The sequence below is a fragment of the Hydra vulgaris genome, chromosome 05, assembly GCF_038396675.1.
Source record: "Hydra vulgaris chromosome 05, alternate assembly HydraT2T_AEP".
NCBI classification, from domain to species: Eukaryota; Metazoa; Cnidaria; class Hydrozoa; order Anthoathecata; family Hydridae; genus Hydra; species Hydra vulgaris.
The window spans coordinates 20057501-20084517 of NC_088924.1; the positions used below are offsets into that span (position 1 = coordinate 20057501).

At 26.5% G+C, this 27017-nt stretch overlaps 1 protein-coding gene across 1 annotated transcript in view; it reads right to left on the reverse strand.

Moving 5' to 3' along the window:
* LOC136071899 (26S proteasome non-ATPase regulatory subunit 2-like) overlaps nucleotides 1-26342 on the reverse strand; it is a 44947-nt gene extending 18605 nt beyond the window's left edge. Inside the window, exons 1-6 of the mRNA XM_065797611.1 lie at nucleotides 26084-26342; nucleotides 24866-24922; nucleotides 18539-18703; nucleotides 10572-10693; nucleotides 10262-10477; nucleotides 449-607 (exon numbers count right to left, since the gene is read on the reverse strand). Of these exons, the coding sequence (XP_065653683.1) occupies nucleotides 449-607; nucleotides 10262-10477; nucleotides 10572-10693; nucleotides 18539-18703; nucleotides 24866-24922; nucleotides 26084-26194 (830 nt within the window). The 5' untranslated portion in view covers nucleotides 26195-26342. The remainder of the gene's footprint in view (nucleotides 1-448; nucleotides 608-10261; nucleotides 10478-10571; nucleotides 10694-18538; nucleotides 18704-24865; nucleotides 24923-26083) is intronic.
* Nucleotides 26343-27017: the final 675 nt, after the last annotated feature.

Below are 27017 nucleotides of genomic sequence, written 5' to 3' on the forward strand. Positions count from 1 at the left end.
ACTCGGCCTGTCACTATAGTAGGTCATGATATATAGACACACGCTATAAAGTATACAGATTAGCAATTACTTACTCCTTTGCTTACCCTTATAGCATATGGCTTTTTCAGAAAAAGAAAAAAAAATAATGAAAGAAAAGATTGCTGCCCTAGCCAAAACCCTTAGTCGATATAGCCTCACTCCTACTGGCTGCAGGCTATAAGATAGTTGATGTATATACTGAAGCCTCCGACAGCAGGCAATTTCAGTATGACATCAGAGTACTTATCTAAACACACATTTTTAGTATTATTATAAAAGTGTAAAAAATGTAAATACAATAGGAAAGTGGCAACATAAACAAGAAGTGTGTGTGTGTGTGTTTGTATGTGTGTTTGTACATAAAAAAAATTAAAAAAATAAAAGTTGTACATTACCAAGTAAGTTTTTATTTAAAAGTGAGACTTACTCTCCCATACATAGTTTAAGAATTTGTTTAACCATGTTGAGATCGTTCAGTTGAATAGCAATATTAAGCGCATCAGGAAAGTGTTCATATTTCAAATAGAGCTCTAAAGCACATTTTAGAAGTTGTGTATTTTCTGGTTCTGGAACATACTTTACACAACTAAAATTGAAAGAAAAATTAGCATTATTAGGTAACATAAGTATTAGAAGTAAAAAGCTTCACAAATTTACAATAAATTAGGTTTTAGTTTGAAAAATTAGACAATAAATTACAACTAAAGATAAATTAAATAAGCAAAAACAGTAAATTGGTGTATAAACTTTTTTTGGTAAGAAAAGAATTTTATACACTGATAACTTAAAAATAAAAAAATTGAAATTTAGTAAAAACCTTTTATTTTTAATAGTTTATTTAAATCTAAAGTTATTGTACAGCATAACATTATATAGCAAAGTAGATTCAGATTACAGTAGTTCCACACATATGCACAGCATGTTTCAGGCCTTTTTTATTTTAAATGCGGTAGTGCTGTAGTGGTAGAGCAATCGCTTCATAAGCGAGAGGTTCCGAGTTCGACCCCTACTGTTTCGGAGTTATAGAGTTGAAAGAGGGTTATAACCACAATTAAGTAGCCTCCTCATCTGTAGTGCCCTTCTGGGCCTTGGGGAGGTGAATTAACAAAAACAAAACAAAACAAAAAAAGTTATAAAGAACTCAATTAAGGTATTTAGTGAGCTCTTAATAAGTACTGCAAAAAAAAAACAAAAACAGGAGGTCTATTAGCCTATAATTCATCTGAGAATATGGAATAAGTCACAGGATGAAAAGAAATTTCTAATTGTTTTACTCATTTCTTAATTAACAACAAAACTCAAATAATAGAAGAGCAGAACTATGAACTTGGCAACAAAAATATATATTAACTTATAAACAAATACAACTATAGGTTACTACAATGCTTTAAATTATTTAAAACTATGATAGCTAATGAACATAAACCTCGGTACCCAAGTAGTAAAATTAATATAAACCAAAATGCAATAAACACAGTAGCTAGCTATTTTGTACTAAAGTGCTGACTGCACTTTATCTTGCAACAAAGTTCAAAATTTATTAGCAAAATTCAGAAAAATGGTATTTTATCTTTCCCTAAAAAAAAGAAAAGGAAATGTCTCATGTGTATGTATGTGTATTTACTGTATACTAAGTTTTAAACCAGTTATCCTGATATAAAGACTTGTTTTTCACACTTTTTTTTTAAAGTAGGAGTATCCAGTACGCGTACAGTATGCGTGTGATCACATACATACATGTTAGGGCAGGTCGAATTACAACTTTTTTTCGATTTCAGTGTTTGGCATTATGGAGATAATTTCTAAACAATCCAAAAACACATCCTGGAAAATTTTATGAAATTAAAATAGTTTCTTCATGAGCGATTTTAGCTTTGAAGTTGGGTCCTAAGGTTTTCCGCGCAACATTTACTGCGGCATTGTATTATAAATTCAGGACCCAATTAATTTAAATATTAAATAAAATAAATAAAAAGCAAAAGGACTGACAGTTACTTAGAAATAAAGAAAAACAAAATAAAGTACTCTAAGTCAAAAAAATATTTTTTTTTTCTAAGTTAGATATTCATACTTTAACAAAATTCTTTTGTAAATTCTGGTCCGCATTTTATAAAAAAAACCGCAAATTTAAAATGTTGAAAATTTGTTTAATGGTTATATCAGGGGTCTAAAACTGTAATCCTGCGGGTCTTTTTTTAAAATTATTTAATGAATATTTATTTTAACTATTTAATGAAAAACCTCTCAACCTTTAATAGGTTGCCGACGCCTGGGTTATATAATAGAATATTTGTAAAATAGAAAACTATCTTAATTATTTCAGATAAGTTAAATTTATCCAATAAGTTAAATTTTAATAACGATTATTAAAAATCTTTGAAATAATTTTAAATTATATAAAAGATTCCATAAAAAAAATTGCATTCAGATCTTTTTATTTATTAAGAACCACGCGAGGTAATGACTAACTCAAAAATTATTATACATTTTTATTAAAGTTTAATTTTACATGTACAAGTAGCAATAAATTGGTTTTTAAATTAACAAAAAATATCATCATATGTCTCACCGTAATAACGTTTAGACATAAAACTCTTTCTATGCTTTTTGCTTAGAATTTTTGCTAAAATATGCTTATGACGTGCTTCCTTTTTAAAAACAGTACGAGAAGCCATGGAAACAAGTTGTACAGATCTCTCAACACTCTGTGAATGTGAAGGAAGACCTGGGAGGTCAATTTTTTCTCCAGATAATAACTTTTCTACTATCTCTTCATCAGTAATATCTTGAGTTGTTGCTGGTTCATCTATGTCTTCATCAAAAATGTTTATGAGCTCATACCATATATGAGCATCAATGTTAATTTCTGGAATTTTATTAATTCTGTTTATAACTTGGCCATCTTTTTTACGATTTCTAATATCAAGTAATCTCTGCATTGCTATTGATCTTATATATATTTCCTCTGACTTAAACATTGAGTACAAAATATTCTCAGGAAGTAGGCAAAAAGTATTGAACCTTAAGTTTGCTAAACAAATATCTTGCACCTCTTTTCCTTGGAGCTTGATTTGGTTAATTATAAAATATATAATTGATGGAGCTTCGTGTAACTTATTGCTCTTTTTATGGAGGAACCATGTAGGAACATAGACTTGGACAATATAGGTTACCAAAATAATTAATTTAGAATCAGAAACTAGTACTCGGACATATAAAGACATCAACCGTATTGCCAATGTTAACCAACGAGAATGATTAAGGGGACCAATTTTCCAACTTGAATATTTAACACTCATATTTCCAGTGGCAATTACAATGCAATATTCATATAAAAGCCTCTGGTCACTACTTAAATCATCTAAAATTTCTTTTTCTAAAACAATAATTGGAGACTTAATAACACCAAAATTAACAACTAAATTAAGCTCATTATTGATATTTGCCATTTTACCTAAAGGTCCAGCAAAATGGTTTGGTGAATTAGTTACTCCATCAATTTTTTTAAACAAAGATCTAAAGGGAAGCTCATTCTGATGAAGATTGCAGCCTATAGTCTGAAGTTTTCGTCCTAGTTTTTTCTCTAACTCCACAACCATTCCTGCTTTATGACCTGTGTTTGTGGAAGTATTGTCAGCCTAAACTGCTTTTAGAGTGTTTAAAGAATCATACTCTTCAAGAACTTCATATAGGCACTGAGCTTGCTTTTTTCCTGTTGCTCCAACAAGAGGTAAAACTTTGTGAGTAAGATACTCCCCACTGTAAAGGTTAGGGAGAAGTTCTTTAGTCACAGTCATGTGATGTTCTTTCTCTGTTGATCTCTTTAACACAACCTTACCATCTTCTCTTTTTATTTCTCTTATAACTAAAGTTTCATTATCAATTTTACCATCAACACCAAGGCAAACAAACTCTCTGTTATTTTCAAAGGATTTTAAGTCTGACAATACTTTAACTGACTTTTTTTGTCTGTCTATTTTGGATTTGTCTAAAACTAAACTTGATATAATTGCTGGATCATTAAACAGTCCTGATAGATCGAGCAAAAGAGCATTCCCTAATGCAGCTCCAATCGAACTTCCTATATCGTTTCTGATCAACTCAATAGCAAACTTTGGAAACTTCCAAAGATTGTAAATTCCTGATGGACTTCTTGCAGGCTCCTATATCTAAAAGAAAAGTTATAAAGTTAATTAACAAAAAATTTTTATATAAAAAAGTGATATGTTAAAAAAAAGAAAGTAAATTTAAAAAATGTAACAATGAACTAAATTTCGATTTATTAGTTAATTACCTCACTTGAGCTAGAAATAACAGATTCTGAATCAGATTCTGATAATACTATTTCTGGAAGTAAATTAAATGTTTCTTGTTGTAATGATTGTTCCATATTTTTATGTTCAGTTTTATGTTTCTTTAAAGATCTTTTTCCAGACCTTTCATAATCAACTGAGCCAAGTTGAAATGATCCTTTACGACCTGACTTATCTCTCTGGTTTTTTAATATAACCTTTCTTCTACAGGAACCTAAATATTATTTGATAATATTGAGAAATTGCATATGAATTTCATAGTATTAAACTTTATCACTCTAGTAATATACTTGTGTTCATTTTATTTTTAAAAAAAAATTATTTTATTTATCTATTATTAAAAAATAACATAGTACTTTTTTATCTGGACTACATGTGCATAAAATATGAGTATTAGGGCAATTATCTTGACTACATTTGATATTTTTATCATTACAAAGTACAACTTTAAGGTCACATGTGCAGGAACTGATATCAAAAAGCCTATCCAATTTTTTAGAAGTGTTTTTTTCTGTTAATACTTTGCATTTTCTTCGGTTAATTAACCTGGATATGTTTAGAAATACTCCAACTTTTTTTTCGACACAATATGTGGACATTAATGGTAGCCGAGTGTTAACTTTTTTCCAAATCATGATTACTTTTTCAGCTATCAGTTTTACAATTACGCTAAAGCAATAACTGGGATAAGTATTGTTAAGAAAATAAAAATCTTGAATAATCTGTCTGTTTGTGGGTGGTTCTGTATTTGCAAGAGGGTTGGGACTTCCACCAAACTTGCTTTTTGTGCAATTTCGTGTTTTACGCTTGTTTGAAAACATTATTTTTCGTCCACAAAACTTTCTTTTTCCCACACAATTATAACATTTGTTTATTTTGCGTAAGTGCGGCAATCTTTAATTTGTATAAAAATGTAAGTGATAAAGATGGCGTTGCAAAAAAATTTTTAATTAAATATACCAATATTTAAAATCGTTTTAGCTCAACTTAAACTTCATTAAAACAAAAAAAATTTTACCAAGCACATTTTTTTCACCTATTAATCAAATCTCTTTATTACCAAACCCCTGATTCCAAAATCGACCTGCCCTACTGTATGTTTACCTTCCATCAAAATGTTAAATTTATGATTGGTGCAGTTGAATTATTAAAGGATCATCACAAACATATTGATATGCTTGTTTAGAGTAGGGCTAAGAAGAATTGGATGATACATCGTTTCCCTTCGTGTCAGGAAAATTCTACATCAAGACATTATCTTGAAATTGAGTTCTACTCTCAAAAAGATAATGATGAAGATGATGGTTATTACAAACAGATTACAAACAATGAATGACCATTCTGAGCTATTAAGTCTAACAGAGATTAAAAGTAGCTTCATTGATAGTCAAACAATTAAGTTACAAAAACTAACTGTTCATTTTTACATTGAAAAAAATCAAGCTGTTTTTTAAACGAAATTAAAAAATGAGTTTAGTAGTACTAAGGTCATTGTCCTTTGTTATTTCTTAGGAAACTATGAGCTTGTTGTACAAGACAAAGTACAAATTTTTCACTGGAACAAAATTCAAGCAACATTGTATCCAACAGTAGTTTATTATAAAGTAAATAATGTCCTGAAATGTGTTTGAATATGTTTCACTTCAGACGAATTACTGCTGGTGGTGTAGATATGGTATATCATGTGTTGAAATTAACAATTGAACATATTAAAAGCAACATTTCTCATTAAATAGAAACTGTTCATTACTTTTCAGATGAGTGTGCTGGCTAGTACAAAAACACTTCATAAATATATGCCACCATGAATAAGATTTTGCTATGAAATGTACATGGTCTTTCTTTTCAACAAGTTATGGTAAATCACCCTGTGATTGAGCAAAAACATTACCAGGTACCTGCAGCTACAACAATTTCATTCCAACAAGTAACACAGAAATTGGAACTAAATTTGTTTCTTAACAAATAGAGTATTCATTTGTTTTTAATTTTCAAACTGATATAAGCATTGGAGTGATTGTATGTTTGATATATAATAACAACCTATGGACTAGCCTAGTTGAAGATGTTGATGTTGAAAATAAAGAACTTTCAAGTTAAATTTATGCATCCATTTTAGCCATCAAGGTCATATTGTTGGCCTTCTAGAGATGTGTGCTGGGCATCAACAAACTTATTCTTAATGATTAATATTTCAACAACTGTCACGGAAGACAAATTCAAAATCAGCAAAACTGATCACCAAAGCGTTGGAGAAAGCTGGGTAAACTTTAAACCAGAGAAATAATTTTAAAGATTGTTAATTCTTATTGCCTTGTTTTAAATTTTCTTATTAAAATTTAATTATTTCTATGGTTTATTTTTGTAATTTTGATATTTTTGGTGTTCAGTATTTTAAAACTTTAAATGCAAATAAATCTGATTTAAAAAAGAAAAACCTTGCAGTTTTTTTGTTTTATGGTGTTTGTTACATATAGAATACTATGAAAAAATTTTAGAATCATTTCTTTTGAGCATCTTAAGGTAAACATTTATTTGTACTGGGCATCAAAAAACTTACAAAAAGTATTCAATTTTTTAGTGTTTTAGCATTTTTAAGTTCCTCTCCTTAAAATATAGTTAGGTGCAAATTTTCACTATTATTACAAGTATTTCATGTTTAAGCTAGCTGTGATATGAAATTAGCTTTAAAAACTAATGGCGCTAAATAAAACAAAAAAGAGACAGTATTGCAAACATTAAAATTTGGAGTGAAGTTTTCTTTCATTAATATAAGCTTGTATTCCAAAAATCATCGAAATCTGAGATGGCATGGAGTCATAAATTTTTTTATGGGTTGATTTGACATGGAATGATGCGAAAATTCAACTAAAAGAAATCAGGAAAAAAAATTGGAAAAAAACATATCCAAAAAACAAACAAAAAAAACAACTATTTTTGAATTTAACTTTTTTGTACGCTATATGATTTAAAGCAGTTTAATGATTTAAATGCACAACTGTTGCGTGGTAATTAGAAAAACAAGCTGGGCACTGTCCAACACCACATGACTGATACTGCTAACCTGTGCGGACTAGAATTTGGTGCCCAGCTACACATTTTTTTCTTTTCTGCACCAATTTTTCAAGATTGTGACCATATAAAGGATTGTTATTTGCTATTTATTGGGGAAGTGGGTATGAGAGAACTTATAGTCACTTTAATCTCTCTAGATGCTTGTCTTTTTACTTTCACTGGAACATAACCTCCAGCTCAACTTTCTACTATTGCCATCATAAAATTTATCCTTGATGTTGGCTTATGTTAATTCATATTGAGCTTATACAACAAATAACAAAAAAATTATTGTTTCACACTCTGAGAAGTACATATAGAGCTGTGCATCACCCAATTCTACATTGCCCATGTTTTTATTGTAAAGAGTAACAACATTTGGTTTCATAACCATATTTTCTCTTCAGTTACACAATTTAGTGAAACCTGCTTAAGCAAAAGTAGATAGTACTATATTTTTTAACTACCTTGGTATGTTACACATAACAAAAGACCTTTTCTATATTGATTCACTTGTAAAAAGAACAACATCAGGACCATGGTCATCTCCTAGAACAAAGACCCAATCATCTAAAACATTATTACCAACATCATTAACATCAATTTTGCCATTAGAAATGAAGTCTGCATTAAAATTAAAATAAAAAACTCCAAATTATCATACAAGGTGATATATTTGTTTTAAATAATATTGTATACAGTTATTAAAATAAAGTTATTGCACCTTCATCAAATAAGCTATCATCACTGGTTAACAAATGAACTTTTAAATTAAATTTAAAAAAAAAGTTTTTAACATGCATCATTGAACAATAAGATATACAAAATGCTTAAAACCATTATTTTATAAATAGTAAATAAAACATTAAGTCTAAAACAAAACTAATTTAATGTATAAAAATAATGTTTTTCTTAAAAAGGCGTTCTTAATTACTTAGTTAAATACTTATACACTTCTACAAGATAAATTTCACAGTGTTAACACTGCTTTAATTTAGGACTAAATTTAAAGAAGTTTATTTTAATCAAGGATTACTCAAGATTTTTCAACTTTGTCAAGTGATAACTTATTATAATAATACAATATGGCTCTTATTCGTTGTTAATTATGTAGAGAATTACTTAACCTTAAAAACAAACAAATTATACGTCTAGGGTGAAAATTTATTGACAAAACAAGATAAATTGCGAAGCATACTTGAAAGCTGCTACCAGCGGCTTGCGGTCAAAACTTGAAAAAATCAAAAGCCACTGTCAGCGGCTTGGGGTAGTATTAGATAACAAAAAATAATTTTTTTAACAGAATCTTAATGAGGATAATAATAATTTAATAACAATAAATATAACACAATAATACTTTAGAGCAATAGACAAGCTTAAAATATCAGAAATATTTTATTCATATTTTTAATGGGAACTTCATGAAATTTAGAAAATAAAATAACTAAAGAAATTCTACATTAATTTATGAAGAAAAATAACTTTTATATAGTAATAACTAAACAAATTCTTCAGTAATCTATAATAATAATTTTAAAAAATTCTAGAATTTGATAAAAAAAAAGAAAGTATTTTCAGATTTCTTATCAAAATTCTACAATGACATCATTTACTAGAAGTCTTTGGAATTAAACACGCTTGAATAAATTATAAAGCCTGTAGATGATCTGCAGCAAGTATTTTAAAGACTTTGAGAGACTGGCTAACAAGGAGATGGCGAGCTTTTAGTTACACAACAAAGTTTTTTTTCTTAGTATATTTTTATTATTTTACTTAAAAAAATTATGCCCAAACATTTTTTTTCTCCTTATTCTCTTTAATATGAACACAACTTGTGTCGGCACTTTGGGATCCCTTTAAATTATAATTATAGAAATGGTTTTTGATTCTAAATTTTTTTAAAGTTTATATAAAATAAATTTTATTTTAAAAACACTTTGATACTGTCATACCTTAAAACAATCTACACAAACCAAGCTGTTACAGGAAACATGTGTGATATTTTGTCTCCTTTGTTAACGCATAAGTTTTTTATTTTAGACAACTTGGTCATGGTCGTTTGCAAGTTTTATCATATTATGCGTTTTAATACTTAGCGGAAAAAAATAAGTTTTAAAACAAAGAAAGCTAAACTAACAAAATAGGAAAACAATTTTAAATAGAAAAAATAAAAAAAATTAATTATTCAAATAATTTGCATACTGTTTTTATTTTCAGTTTTTTAGGGTTTTTAAGGGTGTTATTAAATTAAGTATTTCAAAAGATTTTTTAATGCATGCCTTACATATATTTATATAGGGACAATATATACTTGTTACATTAAAACTATGATAATAAATTTTACTAACAGATAGAAGTTTATTTTTTGGCTTTCCTCTATAAAAAAAACAAATAAAATATAGAAAAATTATTGACTTAAAAAACTTTTTTTTTGCTTTGCCTTATCCAATTTCATTGTTGGAAATAGCAACCACCCAAAAGAAACAAAAATAAAAACAATAAAAACAAGATATTTAAATTAGTAAATTTTTTTTATTATTATTTGAATTTATTTTAATTTCCAATTTTTTTAGTTTTTCTTTTTTTGTTTTTGAAACTTTTTTCTGCTAAGCATTGAAACGCCTAATATAAAACTTACAAACAGTCGCAACTAAATTGTCTAAAATAAAAAACTTATGCAAGGACATACAAGTCAAAAAAACTGCATGCGCCTCCTGGGAAGGCTTACAAACTCATACTTGGCATTAATTTAAATTGTTGTTTACATTATATACCCATTAAAAATAAAACTAGAAAACTATGTAGACATAAAGTCTAGTTAAAAAAGACTTAATGTAAACAAATATTGTTGATTATATTTTAACTGTACTAACCTAATTAAGTAAAGACAGACTCTTTGAAATGTAGTCTTATCAACATGCTTTTTTAATAGTTCAAGCTGTTCAATTTCCATGGCAAGATCACAAGCATCTATTTCAGCATTGTGCTTCATATCATAAGGAATGATATCATCAGCTAGTCGAAGCAAATCCTCTCTATTTCCTTCTTCACGCTGTGAAAATTCTATTTTGATTTCCTCAGCTAGATGCCTTAAAAAAAACTATTTTATTCAAAACAACATTATAGTTAATATGTAAAGAGATATTTCTTGTAGAAATAATAAAACAAAATCTCATCCTCTACCTAACATATTCATGACCCCATGATTCAAGAGGTTCTGTTGATCCAAAAAATCGATATTTTAAACAGTCTCTATTGTCAGTTCTGGTCATTCCAAGAACAGATATGATATCAGCTAGAAACCTCTGTTATAAAAAAATAAGAAAAAGTTGCATTAAGTAAAACAAAACAAATGTATTAAATAAATTAAAAAAACAAAATTTTAATTTAAAACTTATATACTTAAATATGACTAAAACATTTGTATAAAAATTTTATATTAAGTATACATGTGTATGTGAAAATAATTAAAGGAATAAAAATCAAGAAACGCTCAGAACAAAATCTGAAAAAACTTTTGCAGTTTTTTTTTAAATATTATAAAATCATACATTAGCTTTATTTGTCAATATGCAATTATTTTTTTTTTATTTGAAGACATCACAATTAATGTGCAACAATGAAATCTCATAATTAGAATTGAGAAACTTAAAAATCAGGCAACCAAATTGTATGGTATTTTTTTATACATAATAAAACTAGGCAGAAATATCAAACAAGCCTTAATTTCCTAGCAGAAGACGTTCAAAAAAAACTTGCATAACTCTAAAATTTGTTATTACTTGTAATGACCATTAAATTTTACAATCTTTCTTTCTTACAAACATTTATGACAATGATCAAACTTTATAACAATGAAACTCAATTATATTTTGATTATCATTTTGATATTTTTTGATTAATTCATAAATGAACATTCTGAAATAAACACACAAGCTAATTCAAGGAAGCTTTTCTTTGTGGACAGTTCTTCACGCTCTTGATTAACATGATTAAATAAAGCTCTAAAATCAGGCCTTGTTATGAGATTTTGTTGCATAGTGGAAAAGCGAATAAATGTAACTTTACTCAATAAAGATATTTACATTGTTAAAAGTTTAATAATGTCAGTTGCGTATTTTAAAGTACCTCATTGTACTTAAATTTAAAACCACATTAAAAATTTTCTTTGAAATGAAATATTTTTAAATTAAACAATATTGTTATAATAAAAATAAAAAATTTGTTGTTTTAAAAAATAATCTCCTTATTTTAAAAACTTTAACTTATTTAAATTTATTTTTTTCTCTTTAAAACGTTCATTTTATGGTTGTTGTTTTTTAATTGAGGGGACACTGGTTTATGGTTGTTTTTCTTAAAGAGATTTATATGTACTTACAAATGGGTTTTCCCCTTTATAAATAAATGTTTGCTATTTAAAGCATTTTAGTAACTGGCTTTTGACAAAATAAAAATTGTAATTAAACAAAGATTATCGCTTTTCGGCTTTGTTTTTTTTTTTTTTATTTCCATTAAAATATTTTATTTTTATGTATCATGAAACCTAATATACTTTCACTATTTCTTACTAAATCCAAAAAAATAATAGTATTTTAAGTTTTTTAAGATGTTATTAGCAGAACTTGTATTTAACAAATATCAGTATAACTTTGAAACTTACATATCTTATATTTATAGCACTAGAATTAGTTTAGTTTTTAAAATAAAATAAATATAAGTTGGGCTTTTAAAGTGTTAATTCATTGATTGCGTTATTTTTAATCGCTTATAAAAGTTTGGTTTATCACAACTTGTCTTAGGGATCACACAACGGTCAAAAAATAAATAAAAACTTATCAACCTGTTTTTTACCATTTTGGCTTTAACAATATCTTCGCATACTACTCATAAACTAGTTAATCATTTTTAATCGACGTTCAGTCTATGATCAATTCAAAAAATTAATGATAAAGAAAAAACTTTTTTTTAAAAAATTGAAACTAAAATAAAGTTTTATGAAATACGAACATTTTAATGTAACTTAAATTAAAGTTATTAAATTTTTTTTTTACTTTAACATAGTTTAGAAATTTTATCAGTTAAAAAAATTGTAAAATGGAGGGTTGTAAAATTTTTAAAAGAATTTTAATTAAATTTAATAAAATAAATTTATATTTAATTATGTTTAATAATAAATTTAATTTAAATTTAATAAAACAAACTACAAATTTTTTTTTTTCAAAACGGAAAATAGAAAAAAAGTTTATTTATCTATCTGTTTTTTATCTAATAAAATAAATATTCCACAAATGTTTTTTACAACAATTAATTACAGCTTAATGCTTTCCCCATGAACTGTTTTCAATGACTGTTTAAATAAACTTATTGAAAAAAGTTAATGTGTAAGGTAAATAACGAAACGTGTACATAAAATCATGAATATGTACGTAAAATTCAAATAGCGTAACGCTTCTCGACAAGGCCTGTAAAATGTGTACAGAATCATCTAGAATGACACAAAATGGGATTGAAAAGTATGCTTTGAAAATTATAGTAGCTTTAGGGTACACCTTGCAGCAATATCAAGCAATCTTCTTGCCAATAACATTAAAACATAAAAAATAGCGTTTCAAAAGTGCAGATAAATTTTTTGATATTCAAGTTATTGGGTAAATTAAGAGAATCATTTTTTTCATAGTACCAAAGACTAATTTTGAAATATGTGGAACTTAAATAAAAGGTAGAGACAAAATAATTATCATGAAAAGAACATCAGCCAAAATTTTCAATTTTGTTTGAAGAATTGCTAAGAAATTTAAACGTTGTGTTTTACTGATCATATAAACTGTTTATATTAAATATTTTTTAAAATGTAGTATTATATTTAATTATTTAATAAATTTTTTTTTTAAAGAAAACAAACATTCTTTAATAGCATCTCCTCATTGTTTTTGTTAATTGAACTCGTTTTGCTGTAATTTATTATGTTGCGGTACTTTGAAAAAGTTAATGTCTTTAAAAAATATTAAATAATGTATTTAAAACAAGGCCTGATAACTTGATTATGAATTTAATAGTCTGACTAAAACAAAGTAATTTGTAACTTTAGAAAGACTCAGACATTGCCTGAAAGAAAATTAAATTTTGACATTTTAATGAAAAGATTTAATTGCTCTTGTTATTTGTTGACACAGAAAACTTTTTTCTTATTTTTGGTTTTATTTGTCAACAGATTTATCAATATTGTTTTTAAAATATTGTCAAAAAACCTTACATGTGATAATAGGTTTGAAAGGATATGGTAGGTCCACATCTACATTACATTGTGATGTGATTAAAAGCATACTTTACTAAATATAGGTATGAGGTATGTAGGCGCTTGAAGGTATGGGCATGCGATTGTATGCAATTATTAATAATATCTGCTAATACAAATACTACAAACAATTTTTTCTTTTCCAACAAGACTGCAACCAACAACTATTTAAACTAACAGCAATCAAATAAGAGAGTTAAAAAAAAAAGGATTGACAGAAGACTTGTTTTTAAATGCTACTTTCATTGCAGGAAGGAAAAGAGAACACCAAATAGTTTAGAGAGTAATAAAAAAGATTTTTTGAAAAATTTGTGTAGGACTGTGACAGAAGTGTTGTCTTGACAACAAGCTGTGTAGAAATTTTTGATCAGCAATAAAAACCAGGAAAGATTTGTCAAAGTTGTTAAAGATTTTCAGACTTAAGAAATCATTTTTGAAATAAAATAAGAGATTTACTAATCTGATAATGGTTTTTTTGCATCAATTTTTTTCTATGACAAATAGATTTGTTCTCAAGAGAGCTGTTTTTGTGGAAAAGATGAAAGAAATGATTAGAAATACAAGCTGTGAAAGAAAAAGAAAACCATGAGATAAAGTGAGGCTTGATTAATTTATTTTTATGACTAAAAGATGACTTAAAATTAAAAATGATGAGAAGAAAAAAAAACTTATATACTTTCCTGTATCTAGATTATAAAGGAGGCACAATTTTTAGCAGAGAGTTAAAAACTATGGAGAAAACCACACAAAAAATCTCAGTCAGCTTTAAAGTAATCGTAAGAAATGTGATGACAGTATGAATCTGACATTGAAAAAGGATGAGACAAAATTTTAGTGTGATCATATTTTATCTGAACTACCAAATAAAGAACAAAATGAAACTGAGCACAAGCTGAGAAGGGTCAGAAAGAAAAAAAATTTAAGAGTGAGGTTAAATGATTAGGTTCACAAAGTTATCTTTATGACTTGTTAAATATTGTTATTGGTGATTTAAATGCTCATTACATTTGAATAGCTTGGTCATTCAGAGTTTTAAGCATTAAAGTCAATAATCAGAATATTCATATTATTAGAGGGATAGAAAGAGCTTGCGTCATTTTAATCAAAAACAACATCGAAAAGCAGAATGATTTCTTGGAAAAAAGGAGAAAGAATTAGAACAAAAAGAAAGTTGAGTTTAAATTAGTCTCACAGAAAGTAGGTCTCGGAAAAAATTAGCATGAGATAAGATTCACCGGATGAAAAGTTACTTTCAAGATGTTAAGTATGAATGTATGTAGTATGATGATGTATGATGCAAAGTTAAAGTCGGGAGTCCATATTTTTCCCTGGAGTCTAGAGTCCTGTCCGTCATAAAAATTTTTTAGACTCCGAGACTCCAGGATTTTTTAAAATTTTATATCAGCATATAGAATCCCGAATAAATTTTTATAAACTTTTATTTTATTAATTTAACTTTGTTTAGCCAACAGTAACTTTAAACCAGTAAAAGAAAAAATGCATTGCAATTAAAATTTTAATTTTATTTAGATAAATCCTTCGCTTTTTTACAAAAAAACTAGGATAATGGCAACCCTAGTTAAGGCACAAATATTTACACACTTAAGCCTGCGTTATGCCAAAGTAAAGAAAGTATTTATCCAATATGTTTTCCTAATGATATTGTTTAAATTAATAGTTATGGTTTTACTGATAAAAGTCATATATTTAAGCCATAGACGGGGTCATACATAAATTAGGTCATGCTCTAAGGGTGAAGGAAGGAGGTGTTAGTGGTTTTGCAATGACTCATATGGGATTTGTTACAAAAGGGTTTAGATTAGAGATGCCGCAAATATTCGACAACTATTTGGTATTTGGTGTATTTGGCAACATTTTAACTATTCGGTTTTTGGCCGAATACCGAATACTGAAACATGAAAAAAATCACATTATAAACAGATTATATTACTATAAATTAAAAATAAAATAAACAGATTAATCTAATAATAAATATATTATATATATATAAGATTCTATTGATCACAAAAAATTTTAATTTAAAACTAGTTTAATACTTGAAATTTATCAGTGGTAAATTATTGTGAATAAAAACAATTTTTTCGGCATTTGTTGATAGCAAATGATTCCGCTTTTCCTTGTAAACTATACCTGCTTTCGAAAATAGCTGCTAACTCTATAAACTAATACCTGGAAATGATAAGTAAATCTTAGAAAATTCTACAAGGCTTGGATATTGTTTTGCATTAGCTGAACACCACTTGTAAGGGTCTGCTTTCTAATCTAGGTGAACAGTTTTCATAAATAAATCAATTTTGTTTTCTGTTGAACTTTTCTATTCGTCATATTTATCTGTGTGCATGTTTTCTGTAGCAACTTCCTCAAAACAATTCCAGAAACTATTGTGTATCTCAATTGTTTTATCACTTTCATTGACATTTTTTTCAGAGCTTCTAAAAGAATTTTTTGTTTTGCTCTTTGTGTTTTTACTAACCCAAGGAGTTAGTTTTGAAGCGTCGGTCAGGAAAAGTTGCAGATATTTGTCATTTTCATTAGAGTTGAACCGCGCTTTAAGTACAGATTGAAGCAGAAATCTCATTGTTGATAAATTTGGTGTTCTCTGTGCTGTTTCTTCTTTTCCCAGTTATTTTTACAACGTGACATGTGGAATTACCTCAGAAATGCAAGAAATACTGGAGCTGGTTATTTTTGTAACTTCTTTGAATGGTTTGAGAAGATTGATACATTGTTCCATTAACTCCCATTGAGCAGGTGTTAAATTGTTTAAACAATCATGATCAGTTATATATAACAAGACAGCTCATTTTTGCTCTAGTAATCACTCCACTAAATAGTATGTTGAATTCCATCATGTGCTTACGTCTTGTGTTAATGGGTGGTCTGGCAGTTTAAGTTTTTGACAAATGCATTTTGGTTTTTCTTGTGCTATACTAGAGTGATTAAAATGGGTGACTTGAAATTGAGAATTTAGCAATAAATCAACAGCCAGTTGTAGTAAATGATAAAACACTTGGCAAAATCATATTCTGCATCTCGTGCACCTTTTATCTTATTGGCTCTACTGTCATGGAAAAGAAAATGGATCTTGCTTCATCTTTCTGCAATAGTATTGAGTTCTTTTGCAATATTGGTACCAGTATGTGAACCAGAAAACAGCTTTATCGCTAAAACAGCATATTCAAGAATAAAATCTGGAGATATCCAATGCACAGTAAAATTTAAGAAACTTTGGTTGTTGTGCTGAAATGTTCACATGTCAGATTTCACCGATACTGATGTTGCTTGTGAAATAATAGCTTCAATTTTAGTGCAAATTCTGTTAAATATATCAGGGATAATTTTCTCAGTCATGTAAGTGCAACAAGGTGTTTTGTATTGGGGTACTGCCTTTTCCATAAGCTTGTTGAAGCCAACTTGTTCAACAAGTGATAATGGTTTGTTGTCATTTGTCAATCATTTCTGCAAATAAATAATGATATTTTATTGATTTTGGATCATTAATATTCCACCACAATTTCCTTTCAGCTTTCTCTTTAGGAATTAACTGTTTCTTTTTTAACATACCTGTTACTGCTGGTATATTAGAATCAGTATAAGTTAGTACACTGTCACTTTTGCTTCTTACAAGGTAATTGGACTCTGAACGTTTTGCTTACAAGGCAAGCATGTAACATTCAAGTTGACAAGTTCTTAATAATAAAGTATAATTATTAGAAATACCTTCAACCTAAATTAAATAGTCATTTTTTGAGCAAAGAAATAAACTCAAAAATAAATAATAATTTATTACAGCATACTTGAAACTTTATTCTTGCAAACTCTGTGTAGTTAAGGCAATTTTAAAATATTATAACGTCTGTATGATATTTTGTTGACGACATATTTCCGTTAAATTATCAGGTCTGTGAATTATGAAAAGACAAAAAAAATTTTAATGATAAATTTTGCGGTACCATAATATATAAATGTTTATAGCAAAAAAACCCAGACAGAAGATTCCATTGTTTAAAAAAAAATCTTAAAATCACAACTGCTTATTCAAATTTTAATAAAATTTTAAATAAATACGTTTTTAGGTGAAATGAACATTATAGTTTAACAATAAGATCTGTTCTGATCGTTTATTGGCAATTTTGCCTAACTATAAGCTCTTTCTTAGCCGGAATTCTTGTATTTTTTGTAAAAATTCATAGAAATATTGTGTTTTGACAACTATATATACTTAATATACGTCAGCACCGATAAGAACTAGAATCAATAGTAAATTAAGAAATTTTTTCAAAAGATTTTAACTAAATTTATGTTAACACCGATGAGCGAAACTGATATAAAGGCTCCAAACGGTGTTCTTTAGATTCACTATTACGGATAGTAAAAAGGTTGTGAAAATTAAACGGAAAAAAAAAAGTTACTTTAAATATTTAAAAAAATTGAAGCAAAAAAAATTATACCATCTAAAGCTCTTGTTTGGACATAATAGGCTGATAAAACCATGCTAATTCCAAATAAAAGAATCCGAATAATTTGTAAATCGCCTTAACTACACCAAGAACTCTACTCCTGCAATTCAGGGATTATTATATTTACAAAATCATCAAAAAGGTTAATTGGCTCAAAAAGGTTGCTCAAAAAAAAATCGGAGTCTGGAGTCCACAGTCTTTCTTTTTTGACCCCAGAGTCCGGAGACCCGGAACCCCTAAAGATCAATAGGACTTTGCATCCCTGAACATCAGTATATAATATTATCACCATCATAACCAATGTCACCTAATTTTTGAATAAAAAAAATTAGTAAAAATTATAAAGTATAAAAATTTTAAACTGAATGATTTACCTTATTTTCTCCTTCTAACCAATTACTGTGAAGTTCTTTTAATAAATCAAAATGTTGTCGAAGATACTTCAGTGGTTTAGGAACAGATGTCATTGAGCTAGTACTGGCTCGAATTAAGGTTCGTAAACTTTCCAAGGCTGGTTTGTATAAATCTGTATTAGATTCCTAAAATCATGAAAAACACATTTTTATTCCTAAATTTATTTTTCAAAAATATCTAACAAATTTATTAAAATAACATTTTTTCTAAATCAAAGAAAGAACATCATTCGAAAAAATCGATAAAACAATATTACAAACAAAAAAATTGAGAGATATAAAGAAGTCAAGATTGAAACCTAGGGTAAAAAAATAATGAACGCGATAAAAAACAACCTCAGCGAATAGCAATTTTGCAATGATTTTGATATATATAGTTTTCAGGAAAATAAAAATTGAATAAATTATTCAAGTTATATTTCACCAGAAAATCTAATCTCCCCTCTGTAATTGCCTGGAATATGAATTACAGGCAATAAAAGAGGGAGATAAGATTCAAGATTGGTTGCTTTCTCTAAAGAAGTGTAAAGATCTTTTATTAAGACAAAATTTATAGTTAAATCATCAGCAAACCAAGAATCTATAGCGATAAGACTGTCATAAGACATCAACCCAAATATTATTATCAGAGAATCAAAGAATGCCTTTAGAAATAAGAATAAAGAATATAAGAAAAATGAGATGACAGTTTTTGTGAGATAAAGGAATGGCTTGAAAGATTCACCTAAAAATTAACTAGGACATATTAAACACAAGATTAGATGAGACAAGGTAAAAATCACACAGCTAAAGTAAGCAACCCTCGGAATTAGGAAAAATGAGGTTGGCAATAATTTGCTGACCCCAATCTTTTAGTGGGCGGCATCAGGTCGGCAACTTTATTTGATACAAAGGTCTTATCATATAAAATAGAAACGAGGTTGGCAATTTTTTGCTGACCTTAAACACATTCAGGTCAACAGTTAGGTCGGCATTTCTGAATGCCGACCCTAATTCCGAGGGTTGAGTAAGTAACTTGGGTTGTCTTAAAAAAGGCTAGGAAAGTTAACTAGCTTAGTGCAAAAAAAAAGAAATGTTTATTACTAGCAAAGTCACTGGTACTACTGCCTAGTAACTTAACATAGAAAGTACACCAAACCAAAAATATTGTCATATGCAAGCCTTCTGAGGAAAGGTGTGAGTTTGCACTCTTATATGACTATGCATATAATATTTTGTTTTGACAACTTGGCTCTTTGCATGCTTTAATAATTTGTGCATTTTTAAAATATGCTGAAAAAAACCTAGGTAAACTAAAAAGAAAAAAAAACTAAAAACAATTCATAAACTGAAAAAGCCCAGATCTAATAAACATGGCTTGCGGTCAAATGCACATTTTTAGCTGCTTTATCATAATTTAAACAGGATTTAATATGCTGATATAAGTTTTATACTTTGGTGAGAAATAAACCAAAAGCTCATTTTCAATTTACTAGGTCAATAATTTTAAAAGCCTGTTTACACTGAAAGTTTGTTTTTTGTCGATGACTGAAATAATTATTTTTTATTAAGGCTGATTTTCACTGATTTTTTTTTTAGTTTTGAGAAAAAAACTTTTTGTTGATAACAAGTAAAAATTAATAAACAGGAGGGTGAAACAGAAGCTTAGGGTGGGTGGGAAATCTGAGTACTTTGAAACGCAATTAATTAAAAACTTTGATACTTAGAGACTTTTTAATGCATGTGGTATTATTTTTTAATGTAACTTTGAAACTTTGATATTTTTAATATATATATATATATATATATATCTATATTTATATATATATATATATATATATATATATATATATATACAGGGCTTGTGATGTATAAAATCGTCTAGCGTGTTATATCGCGCTCGTGAAATTAGAATATGTTTTCAACGGGCGTGATTATGTGCGCTCGAGATAACGTCGGCGAGCGCGATCATGAAAATTGCTGAAGGCGATGCTCATAAAAAGCTTTTCATTTTTTATATCTTTTTTTATTTATTACATAATTCTTTCGTCAAAAAATGTTTGAATTAGTATCACACTTATGAAACTAATTCAACGAAAGAGATTTTTATACTTCCAAACTTCTTGTATCGCGATTTTATTTTTAACTATTTATGTTATAAAAAAATAATATCAAACAAAAACGCAACTTCTTATTGATTTAGTATTGAAGTATAATTTAGTGACTTAGTTTTGCTTCGTTGTTTTGATATATGTATTTTAAAATGTTACTCCGTAAACTTAATTAACGGTTAATGGTTTTTATATTTCTTGATATTTTTTATTCAAATTAATTATTTAATTTTTTTCTAAAATTTCTTTTTTAAATTACGTTACGTTATCTTAAAAATATAACACAAGATAAATTTGAAATAATAATAAATAAGAATAATAACTTTTCATTTAATAAATATTGACATCATTACTTAGTTTTCTTTTCGAATGTCCTTAATTGCGAACATTCTAAACAACAGAATCGTTTTAAATTTGAGTTAAAATAAATAATAGTTAATAAAAAATCTATACTATGAACAAAAACTAATTTTAAAAATTACTCTATTATTAATATTTATTTTTATTATAAACGATGTGTGGAATATTACAAACAATAAATCAAATAAATTTTACTTGATATTTTCACAAGATTAAAAATACTCCACGGTTTTAATTTTCTTATAATGGTTTTCTAATTTTCTATTCTTATCTTATTTGCGCATTTTTGTATTCACATTGTGTTTCCACATGCACATTCCATTATTGAAATTAGTGACGATTAACGACTTTAAACTACTCATTCATTACTTTAGTGCAAAAGAGAACGACGCGTCGTTCTCTACGTTCGACGTAGTGCTTTTTATATTTTATATCAGTTGTTTGATAACAGAATATCTACGTACGAACGACGTGTCGTTCACTACGTCGCGACGTAGTGCTTTTTATATTTTATATCAGTTGTTTGATAACAGAATATCTTTAATAAAAAATCTTTTTTAAATATTTTATGAAATTAAAAAAATAATCTTGAACTATTCGACGAGCGTTATTTTATACGCTCGTTGTAAGCTGAACGAGTGTTGTTTATTGCGCCTAGAACGTTTGAAAATACCGTTTACGGGCGCGTTTTACGAGCGGAGCGCGATCGCGCTCGCTTCATCACAAGCCCTGTATATATATATATATATATATATATATATATATATATATATATATATATATATATATATATATATATATGATATGATAAATTCATGAAGTAAATAAAACATTAAAAAAGAAATGATTTCTTAAAAGGATTTGAACTCGCACCCAGTACTGAATTAACAGTCACACCTAAAATAATGTTTGATCATCTAAAGCGCTATGTTGACATAGTTATTAAAATTTTTTAGCTTTGAACTATTAATTGAAATGCTTTTAAATCAAAAAATATTTGTTATACTTAAATTTTTAATTTAATTTTTTAATTTTTTTGGGTTTATCTTTTATTTATTTTGTCATTTATTAAGATTTCGTTTCTCTTTTCAGTATATGGTTTGCTTATTTTTAATTTTCTCTTCAGTTTTAATTTTAGCGCATTTCCAAAACATAAATATTATCAAAACACATAAATAATCAAAGCATTTAAAGAGTTGTGGCTAAGCTGTCAAAACAAATATTAAACAAGTAGTAAGATTAGGGATGCAATTGCACATCTTTCCTCAGAAAACTTGCAGATGTGCAAAGAGAAAAGGTTGAATACTGTGTTTTAATTTTTTCATAACAAGATTTCTATCTTTATGAAAATATCAGAGTTTGATATCCGAATAGTTTATATATTAAAACTATAAGGCCAATTTAAATCAAATATGTCTTATAGTTTTTGAAAGCATTTATATAAAAATATTTTTTGTATGCAGTTAAATACTGCCAAAACCTAAGAATAAAAAAACTTTAGCCTCAGCTAGTGACTCCTACTAATCTAACTAAGTTTAATAGAAAGGACAAAATTAGCTTAGGCAAACTATTAAGAGTCCCTAGCTACAATAAAATTAAAGAACTTAGATTTTAAAGAGTTCAAGAACTCATTTAGAACTCATTTCAGAGAAATTTAGAGAAATCCTAAACATTTTTAAAGCTCCTACAATCTGTAAAATAATGAACAAAAACCGACAAAGACAAAAATTATAGTCGCCTGACTATAATTTTTTTCTTTGTCAGTTTAAACTAAATAAAAAAGAAAGAAATCTTAATAAAAGAGAAATTAAAAAAATTAAAACCTACAGCTCTAAAAAAAATAACTAATATAAATATGAAAAACCAAAACTCTAATAGAAAATTATTTTTAATTATGTTTTATAATTACATTAAGGTTGAAAAACTCATCGTTTTGGTTTGAATAGTTCCTAACTGATTTTTTTTTACATTAGGAGAATACCAAATAAATCTTTTTTTTCTATTTTTTAGTCAAAATAAAAATATTTTTATGATTATTTTTTATTTAATAATGTATTATTATATATCAATCAAAAAAAAGAATACATAAACATATCAAAAAAAATAATAATATAAATAATTTTAATTAAACATTTAAAAAAATCAAAAGATTTTTTTAAAATTCTCTTAATATAAAACCAACGCGACTAACTATAAAACTTTAATCTTTTCTGATGTATTTATAAAATTAGGCAAACTCTTTTAAATAAATAAAAACTTATATCTAATTATCATTAAATAAAAAACTAAGTTTATTTAAATTATCAAAAAGGATCAGGGATGCGTTTAGCTTAGTGTAAATAAATTTTATTAGAAAATTTACATAGCACAACAAAAAAGATAATTTTGTTATGTTTTTGACTATTAAATATAAGGATTTACCAAAATGTTTTTTAAAACAATTGTTTTCGTTGTTGTTTATAAAATTAATTGCACATATTGTTTTGAAAAACATTTACATTCATCCTAAAAAATGTTTAACAGTATAATATCTTTTGATAATTTAAATATGTCATTTAAAGTATAGAATCTTTAAAAACAATTTCTCACTTTATTACCTTAAACTTTAGCGCATTTTTAAAACATTTTCAAAAATCTTAAAAGGCGTAGTAAAGTTGTCACAAAAAATAAGTAAATGCGTGGTCAGGAATAGAGTGCAATTGCACGCCTTTCCTGTCCACAACTGTAAACTTTGAAGTCATTATCATTTGTTATAAATACAAAAATCTCATTTTGATTGTTAAAATTTTCTTACTCTGATTTATTTTATCACGGGATAAAGCATAAATGGCGATGATGTTTATCTGACGAGATTAACTAGGAATTCTTGCTGAGCCTCTTTGAAACGCCGGTAATAATAAAATTATTAAAGTTTATAAGGTAATAAAAAATTATTAAAGTTTTCTTTCTCTGATTTTTTATATAAGAAAGCTCTGGTATTTTTTGCAAAGAATCCTTATTTGACATAAGTATAAACATATTAATGCTTGGAGTTTGCTCCATATATGGAAGTTAGCTATTTCAAAGACCAAAAAATGCTTTTGGTACCCCTGATAAGATCTGTCTGGTTACAGGCCTTCTCGCAAGAGGCGCGCAATGGCACACGTTATATGACTATGCATATATAGATTGATTTGACAACTTGGCTACAGAACTATGCATGTTTTATTAACTTGCATGTTTTATAAATGCTCAGAAAAAACCAAAATAAACAAGACAAAATAAAAAAAAATCACATATAATAATAAAAACATGAAATTATAAAAAAATTTTAATTTAGGACCATTTTAGTTAATAGTTTAAACCTTTTAATTTTTTTTTAATTAAAAGTATTTCAATTATTATTTTGAAGCTAATAATTATTTCCATATCATAATGCTAGAGTAGCATTTAGGACAGTTTAAGGTTATATTTCTGAAGTGTCACAGTTAGTTCGGTATTGGATACAGTTTAAATCCTTTTAATGAATAATTTTTTTTAGTTTTATATGCTTAGCAGACATTAAAAATATCAAAGTTTCAAATTTTTAAATAACTAAGTTTAGAAGTAATTAGGCTTAGATTAAATAACTTTAAAACTTTAATCTTTTCTAAATTCTATAAACTAAACACTTTTAAATTAAAATAAAGATACATACTTATTTTGTGTTTTTAATTTTTCTGGTTTATCTTTTATTTATTTTATCATTCAGTAAGATTTTTATTTTTTAAGTTTTTAGGCTCTGAAAAACAATAAAAATTCAATTACACTCTCATATAAAATTTGGAAGTAACAAAAATTGATTGAAAAAGATAATTACCGTAAGTCTTTCCACTAACATATTAAGCTCTTCTAATAAATGCTTATCTTCCTCACTCTAAAAGATTTTAAAACATAATTCTTAATATTAAATGCTGTGAAGATATAATATCTTGTTGGGTCCAGAAAAAAAGAGTTACCATTACTAAATCTAGAAGTAACTAAGGATTTTATGGCGATTAAAGGAATTTTTTTAATTTTATTTCAATAGATTTGGTGCCAAACAACAATTTTTATAAAATAAAACATATGAAGGAGAAATCACTTCCAAGATAAAACTTTTTCTTAAACAAATAAAAAAATTAGAATAACAATATAAAATATATACTATATATGATATAAATTTTTATTGGACTTCAAATCATATAAGTATTTTTTGCTTTTTTATTAATTAGCTTCTTTCATTCACTTAAAAACTTCTTGAATATAAATTAATGAGAGGAGAAACTGAGGATTTTTTATTTATTTATTTAAAAAGCTGAAAGCAACAAATTTTATTTAATATTAGGCCTTTGATAAAATTTTAATGAATTGAACTCTTTATGAAATTTGCTAGCAAATTTTTCATAATTAAAAAAAAAATTGACTTTGAACTGTGTTTTAAATTGTATCTATAAAAAGTTATATGCTTTAATTTAAATATTATATAGTTTAACATTTGCTTGTTGATATTTTAAAAATTTGTATATAAAGAATATATATATATATATATATATATATATATATATATATATATATATATATATATATATATATATATATATATATATATATATATATATATATATTATATATATATATATATATATATATATATATATATATACATATATATAATTAAATAAATATATATACATATATATCTATATATATAAATATATGTATATATATCTATATATATAAATATATGTATATATATATATATATACATACATTATATATATATATATATATATATGTATATATATATATATATATATATATATATATATATATATATATATATATATATATATATATATATATATATATATATGTAAATATATATATATATATATATATATATATATATATGTATATATATATATATATATATATATATATATATATATATATATATATATATATATATATATATATATATATATATATATATATATATATGTATATATATATATATATATATATGTATATATTGCTAAGATTTAATAAATTATACCATTTCTGATTCTTCTTTTGCTTTCGCATCTTTCTCTTTTTTATTTATTTCATCATCGTTTGATTTTTTATTTAGTAAAGAGTTAATTTCTTGTGGTGCAGCAGGAGCCATTTTTTATGCTTAACAGTATTTTGACCCAATATTTCTTTTCCGAAACTATCGAAGAGAGCTAGCTCCAAAATTTAAGGAAAAAACTTGTATGCAATAAAGTGCGCAATAAGTCAAAACAAGTTTCCTCCGTAGATAAAGATTTTGTACTGGTTTAATAGGAATTTAATAAAATTTAACAGAAAAATAGATATTGAATAGAATAATAGATATTTAATAGAAATCTTTCCAACACTTTAGTTTTAGTGTCCTTTTATTTATTTTACTTGTAAAAAAAATGTTAATAAAAAGGACAAAAAAAATAAGATACGATTAAACTCCTACCAATATTATCATACATGGCTAGATTTACTCTAGTGGGGGCCCTGTTTTTTGTTGTGGTGAAGCCCCTCCCCCTCTTCTTGTACGGAGTTTCTGGGCTGTAACATCCAGAAAATCCAAACTGCTATATGTGAGTTTCAGCACCATTTTGGTGAAGGAAAAGTGGTTTATAAAAAAAGTAAGTGAGGAAGGCGTATATCTGCCAAAAATAATTTGTGATTTAAATGATAATTCACTTTTACCCACCTATAGCTACAAGCAATTTCTTTTATTGGTGTTTACTATTTAAAATTTTAAAAAGCTTCAGTAAACCAGTCAAAGAATGTTTTTATGATTAAATGTAAGACAGTTGACAAATATTGTGTAATCGACTCACGGTGTATATGAAAATGCCTTAAGACCTTGTAACACATCCCAGAAGTTTGCTCTATGTTTATTATTAAAAATCTTTTCCTGGTTCCAAAAATGCAAAAATAACTTTTTTTTACCGGGTCTATGGAGAAAT